Below are 7,500 nucleotides of genomic sequence, written 5' to 3'. Positions count from 1 at the left end.
GATGGACCCTATGATTTCACATTCCAGGGGCCAAAACAGTTATGAAACCATGAGACCATCAGCATCTGATCAGCAACATCATGGTTTTTCCCTTGGGAGAAACCCCTCGCAGAGAATGATAAGCTAGAAGCAAAGATAATTAGCAACCGGTAGAACAATCCTCCACAAAGGGTGCTGATTAGAATGGAGCAGCATCCACTTGGAAGAAGGCATCGAGCCACTGGAATAGGCAGAAATGCACTTCAACATTTTAATCGATACTTTGGAGGCGATAAAAGAGGGAAGGCTAATCACAGCATCAGATCTGTAGAAGCCAAAAAGCTGGGTGCGCGGCAGAACCAGGATCCAAAATATCCACAATGGGACAGTGATGGGCTGAGCACAGCAAAGGGAGATTTCACAGGGTTCACTGGAAGGTCTCTGCCGCAGAGAGTGCTGGTTGGCCCCCAATACTCAGTCTACTCTTCTTTTTTTTTTTTAGTAACAAAATAAGCTATTATCTCCATGTGACTAATTTCTGGTCCATGAAATGTACAGAGTGTTGGGTGGGAGTTTTGGAAAGGCTGCTTGAAGAACTGACTTGGCTGGGAAGTGCATCCTTTCGACCCTTCAACCTTTTCTCTGTCTTGTAGCCTGTGATGGCTTGAAGGAGCTTGTGCAGTCACCTTGGACCACACTGTGACCTTGAGGGTGGAAGCCTCGTACTGCTGATGACACTGTTGAGCCATATCTATAGCAATCCACACCTGGCTTTCTGTCACATGATAAAAAAATTCATGTTTCTTAGGTAGTGAATTAAATGTCTATTCTGTTTAAGCCACTGTTACTTTTGGTCTCCATTTTCCTCAGCTCAGTACATTTCCTATCTGTTATGAGTTGAATTATGTCCCTAAAAAGATATATTGAGGTCCTCACCCCCAGCACCTGTGAATGTGGCCTTATTTGGAAATAAGGTCTTGGCAGAGAAAATCAAGTTAAGGTGAGGTCATACTGGATTACAGTGGGCCCTAATCCAGTATGACTGGTGTCCTTATAAGAAGAAAAGAGACACACTGGGAGGAGGCCACGTGACTGTGGTAGCAGAGACTGCAGTGACGTATTTACAGGCAAAAGAACGCCAGGGATTACCAGAAGCTAGAAGAGGCAAGGAATGATTTACCCCTACAGGTTTCAGAGGGAGAGTTCCCTACGGTGCCTGTATATCAGACTTCTAGCTAGCTTCCAGAACCAGGAAACAGGAAATTTCTGTTGTTTTAAGCTACTCAGTTTGAGGTACTTCATTGCAGCAGCCCTAGGAAACTAATAGAGTACTAATGGAGTCTTACATTAGGTAAAAATAAACCACTTGGGTCTCAGAAAACCTGATAAGGCATGGCTTAGCAACTGTATGTGTCAAGAAATTATTATCTGTTTGAGCATATGAAACACTCAAAATGAATCAATGCTGTGAATATGGATACCAAGAAAGTTAACGCAACCCTAAAAAGACTTCAAAGAAATGTACTACCTAGAAAAGTTGGCAGTGGCAGGTTTATTCTGCTCCATGCTAGTGCTAGTGAGAGCTCACCAAGTGCTGCATGCAACTTTTCTGAAAGCAAAGCACTAAAGAAATGATTGAAGACCTAGGAATACTTGGCCTAGCAGGGGAAAGCTTAGGAAGACAGCTACCTTCAAATATCTAAAAGGTTCTCAGAAAACAGGCAGAGAGTAGGTGCTTACTGAAGGCAAGAACAGAGGAAGGATCAGTCTAGCTTTGTGTAGTACCATTCAACTCAACTAGGACCAACAAGGGAGGCACAGGACACAAATTTAGGCCAAATGTAAGACCTATCTAGCTAATGAAAATAAAATAAACTTTAAAAGTACGTTGAATGAAGCAACCCAAGTGTCCATCAACGGATAAATGGATGAATACATTGTGGTATATCTATTCAATGGACTACTATCTGGCCATAAAAAGGAATGAAGCACTGCCACAGCTTACAACATGGATGAACCTCAGAAACAAAGCCAGACACACAATGTCACACACTGTATGGGTCCATTTATATAAAATATCCAATCTAGGTAAATCCATAGAGACAGAAAGCAGATTAGTGGTTTCCAGGGGTTGAAAGAAGGGGGAGGAATGGGGCGTGACTGCTGAATAGGTACAGGGTTTTCTTTCGGGAAAATGAAAATGTTTTGGAACTAGATTCACAACACTGTGAATGTAGCAATACTAAGTGCCACTGCATTATTCACTTTAAGATGGTTAATTTTGTCGAGTGAATTTCACCTCGATAATTTTTTTTTAAATGAAAAAAAGTATATTGAAAAGGAAGGCTAGCATCTGCTCAGGGTAAGCAAATCTGCATGCAGAATCTAGCAAACTCTGCATCAGAAAACAAGCACAGGAAAATCAGAGCAGAGAACTCCAAAAGGCCCTTCGTGGTAAAAACCCGTCATCTACTGGAGAGTAACCCATGACTAGATACAGATGTTTAAGACTTTCCATCACAGTCCCAAGGTTCTCTTCCTGTACAGCTTATGATTACTGCCTTAAGAGACCACAACTATCTTCATGTTTTCAACTTATGCAGAAACAAGACACTGTCCCACGTAGCCTGGCAACATGTGCACTGTCTCTAACCTACTTTTTAAATCAATAATCCGTCAGCCACAGCCATTTTGAAATTGCAACACACAATGATCACAAGTTCAGTATTTCCCTTCTCCCTTGAAGGCCAGAGTCCTATATGGTACCGATGTTCCGTTACAAAAGATTTTCACAATTTTACAACTGAGGATAGTATGAGAAACATTAGGGGTGTCCCACAGTAGGACTGGAAGTCATTTCAGTGCTTTCCTCATGAGGGGTCTTCAAGAAATTTTGTTGAACAAACTAAACTCCGCCACAGTGCTCCTGCCCCGACAGCGTCACAAGTAAATGTTTTCTTATCAAGTATGGATTCAAGTATGGCAATGTTAGTGAGGAAAAGTTTAACTTGGTTTGAAATCCTAGTTCTATTAAGGAAAAACCAAAACAAACTAATGCTTTATTTTTGGTGAATTACATAATAACAGGATCCCCTGGGGGTTCAGCTCACAGCCATACAGACTTGGTCACCGTAAGAAGTAAAAAAACCACATCCTTAAAATAAATATATATTAAAATACTTATTCTCTAACTTGGATAAGTCTTGTCTCTATCATCAGTGTGAAAAAGGGTTCTATTCACTTAGGAACTTACACATACATTGGAGTTTTCATTCCTGTATTTATCTGCACTTCCTATGTGCAGAGGATGCCAGAGAGTATATTCCTAATAATCAGCAATTTGTATACTGTTAAATTGCCATGAACCTGAAAAAACTTAACTGATTTCTTTTTTTTTTTAAAGGTATCTGAGAAGAGAGACATGTCTAAAACCCTGAGAACAAAACCGTCCCAGCTTTCTTTCTCGTAACACTGGCAAGAGAAGCCACAAAAAGAGCCAGCTCTCATACCCCAAGTCAATTCTGTGAAGTACTCAAGCCAACTGCAATGCAGGACTAAATGAGAGATTTATCATGTGAGGATGAGACTGGCACAGTAAGAGGCAAGTACTTTACCATCAAACTTGACAACATATTTAAAGTCCCCACTAGTCAAGCATCAGGAAAGTCTGGTGATTTTGTCCATATGGATATTCACAAATGCCTATTTTTGCCCACAGACATCAATTTTATACAATCCATGTAATGCTAAACTATTTTTACAAATAAGGAAATGTCCTGTTCGTTGCTATGTCCCTAGTCCCTAGCAAAGTGCCTAGGATATATAGCAGGTGTTTAATAAACTATTATTAAATGAAAGTAACATATGACTGAGACCCAGCAACCCAGAACTTAAGACCCAGTTAAGCATAATCCTGCAAAATAGACCCTTTGGAAAACCCTGTGGTAATTACAATGATCCTGTCCATCGCACTACTGATTTTGGAGCCACCTTGGAACTATCTCTAAAAAGATGCAGCTTTTTCCTCCTACTAGGAAAGCCCAGGAACATCATAAATAGAATTAAGAGATTCCCCACTCATCACTAGCAACTAAAAACGGACTGCAGAAGAGTGGGCTGAGTCCCACTGTCAAGGTCCCTGTGAGGAATGGCGAAGAGCAGTATCACCAACCAGGATGCTCTGAACCTCCAGTTATTCCAGACGGTCATGTTCTGAGCAGCTAAGCTAGGAAAGCTTTTCCCTGGGAAGAGTAGTTGATAACCTTGGTAAATGCCTGCCTAACATGCTCCCATCTTGAGGACAAGAAAATGAAGGGAAAAAATACTTCAAAATGCAGGTGTTCGTTCACTCATTTAAAAAAGGGTCATAAATAATAAAAGATAACCTGATGTATTAAAGCACTACCAGTAAGTAACATCATCAGCATCTACTGGAAAGCTGTACACTTTCCTTTCACTTTCTCTCACCAGGAACGGAATCCTAAGACCGGCTGACTTTCTAAGAAGTAATTCCGCTTTCACTGAACTTGACTTGATGAGCTAGATGCTTAAAAAGTCTCAAAGGTAGCATCGGTTCATGAAGCAAGGTGATTCCCCTGGAGTCTACAACTGGCTTGATGAGTCACACTAAATATATATACTTTTGCTTTCTTTTTGCACCTGCTGATGCAAATCTTAGGATGAGACTGACGTAAAAAGAATTCGCTGTAACAGCTAATTCTCACTTATGTGTTCCATATTTTTTTAAAAATCTACATTCTACTTTGCTAATTATCAAAGATATACTAAATAAGGCAAGGAACATTTTATACCTATCAAATTAGTTAAAAATAAATTAACGATAACGCCCAAATGCTGCAAAGGCAGTGGTAAAACTGGTACTTAAGTTGAGACAATCCATTAAGAAAGTAATGTGGCAACATGAATCATGTCCACATTGTATTTATGCACTTAGATATGTACTGTTGATAAGAAGTATTTCAAATAATAAATAATTTAAGCAGGAAAACATTCATCACGATTTTCTAGTAAAGGGATAGTGAAATTGCCTAAAATGTCCAATGAGAGGAACGGTCAAATTTGTGTGTAAAAGTTTTGGTACTGAAAATTAACTAGCGACAGAGACAGATGCTCAAAAAAAGACAAACGTGATACAAAAGCGTATCTTCATCATGACTGAAACCACATAAAAAATACATATGGATATGCAAAAGAACAAGGGTATACACAACAATGGTGGTAGCCCTTTGTAGTTCCTGACTTCTTGTTAAATTCTGTGAAATGATATATTATCTTAAAATTAAAATAAAGGCCCATGAGAACTTTAAAATATTTTTCTAAAACTAGCCTGTGTATCAACCCTTTTCAGTGAAAAGATCTGAAGATAAAATCTGGTTGTAAAACTGGCCTATGAGTTAAAAAATAAATAAATAACAAGTTCCCTATTCTTACCCTCTTCTCACCCAGATCCTTACAAATCCTTGGACCAGATACATTTGGAAAGTGAGGCATATTACAGTCCTGTATTGGTGAGGCAGACTTCACATTATCATTTTACAGGTTCTAGGACAATCTACAATAAGTCCTGTTTAACCTTGGCTAGCCCAGAGCTGGCTAGAAGTACTTGATCACAAAACCCTCTTTGCCTGGAAGACCTTCAAACATTCCTCTCCGCACAGTTTGGGAAATGCTGCTTGGGTCCATGATGCTCAGAGGGGGTGACAGAGGGAAGGCATCTTAATTACCAGTAAGGTGCTTCCAGACTATGTGCTCCCCAGATGGGAGTCACCAACGAGAGACTGCCTTATCCCTCAGGTGTGTGTACTAAGGACAGGAAAACGCTTGAGAACTACTTCTCTGTGCCGCTACTTCGAAACAACGGAATCCCATACACGTCAAGTAAGCCCTTTATGGTATAGGTCTGGGAGGTTTTCTGGCCCCTGCAAAAGGGGTTCTGATCTAGTCCAAAGGTAACAGCAGTTTCTACAAAGGAAAGTTACCTATTCTCTGTAATTAAGAAGTGGCAACCAAAGATATGAGTAACCCATATGGGAACTAGTCAGCTTCTCTTTTAGGTATAAATATATACTGTTCATGATGTGAAAAATAAAGCATGTATCTTTTTGAAGTCTGGATATTTTCTTAAATACATGTGTGCAGGGTGTCACCACAGGGCATATACCAAATATCGACTTCCCAGAGCTAAGGGAGGAGCAAGCTCCCCCCAACACACACAGACACACACACACTTCTTGAGCATGATACGACTGTCACCTCTGGTCGAAGTGTAGCTTTCATGCAGACTTGGCAAAGAGGTCCATTTCGGGAGAACTGAAGGGGAAGGTGCCGAGTTCGATTTCGACATGTTGGCTCCTCACAAATCAACCAGCCCTGGAGAGACAAAGAATGCTTCAGTCCTATCACCGCCATCAGCTAACACAAATAAAAACCCTATCGTGATCAAGACAGACTCACTGTGATCCAGGTACACTCATTTCATTCAAACCTTCCTTGGAGATTGTGAAATAGCTCTCTACCCTTCTTTCCTGACGTGTTAATTTGATCTATGCCCCAAACATAAAAGTTAGGAAACTCATAAAGTTAAAAAAAAAAAAAAAATCACATGAGACGTTATTTTCTTTACTTAAAAGAAATCCCCAACCCCACCGAATACATCAAAACCTCCAAATAAAAACTCATGATGACATGCAAAATGTAAACTGACGGGTTTACGGGAAATTACAATCTAAACAGGAAAGCAAGGTCTAAAAGCTTTACACAAAGCCTAAAAGCAATTCACTATGGGGTGGCTTTAAGAACCAAGTTGTATGGTACCAACTAAAACAACACAGAGAAGGGAGGCATTCATGTAGATTCCACTTATCTGAGACATATAACTACTACCATAGCAAAAGACCCTGAACTAGAAAAGAGAATCAGTGGTTCTGAGTCATAGGCAACTGTTTGTTCCAATTCCTAGGGCCTATTACCACATTTTCTTGATTTGAGGACATGGTTTTATTCACATTTTAATGTTTCTGAAACTCAGACACCTTTACAAATGACATGTATTTATGTTTCCTCCAAAAAAGCTGTTAAGAGTGCAGCTCACAATCGATGGCCCCTCAGAATTAAAGACAGAAGATACTTCGCTTTAGCCTGTTCTAGGTATGGGGGAGACAGGGATTGTGGGGCTGACAGCAGCAGCTGGTAATACATTTTAAATGTAGCCTATAAAACTAAACATGAGACTAGTTTTTTCTTGAAGTATCAATTTAGGCATATTAATAAAGGAAACAGTAGCATTCAAGGAAACCATGTATGAAAAATGCAGGACTGAACCACCCCTTCATCATTCATTTGGGTTTGTGACACTATTTGCTACCTGAGGCTTTACACACTTGCAAATATCTATCAGTTAATATTCACAACCATAGCTGTAATTCATTCAATTTTAATTTTTTTTTTTTTTTTTTTTTTTTTTTTTTTTTTTTTTTTTTTGTGGTATGCGGGCCCCCCTCT

At 39.7% G+C, this 7,500-nt stretch overlaps 1 protein-coding gene across 3 annotated transcripts in view; it reads right to left on the bottom strand.

Annotated features, from left to right (window-relative positions):
* The window catches only part of POLA1 (DNA polymerase alpha 1, catalytic subunit), a 299,996-nt gene that overhangs the window by 98,164 nt on the left and 194,332 nt on the right, over window positions 1–7,500 (bottom strand). For 2 of the 3 annotated variants that reach the window (XM_007107040.4, XM_028482923.2), the window contains one exon: window positions 6,253–6,369. The exons of the other annotated variant lie outside the window; for it this stretch is intronic. In XM_007107040.4, the coding sequence (XP_007107102.2) occupies window positions 6,253–6,369 (117 nt within the window). The remainder of the gene's footprint in view (window positions 1–6,252; window positions 6,370–7,500) is intronic. 3 annotated transcript variants of the gene reach the window in all.

The sequence above is a fragment of the Physeter macrocephalus genome, chromosome 21 (assembly GCF_002837175.3).
Source record: "Physeter macrocephalus isolate SW-GA chromosome 21, ASM283717v5, whole genome shotgun sequence".
NCBI classification, from domain to species: domain Eukaryota; kingdom Metazoa; phylum Chordata; class Mammalia; order Artiodactyla; family Physeteridae; genus Physeter; species Physeter macrocephalus.
The sequence above is the reverse complement of the archived record's forward strand: the minus strand, read 5'-3'. Positions and strand labels throughout refer to the sequence as shown.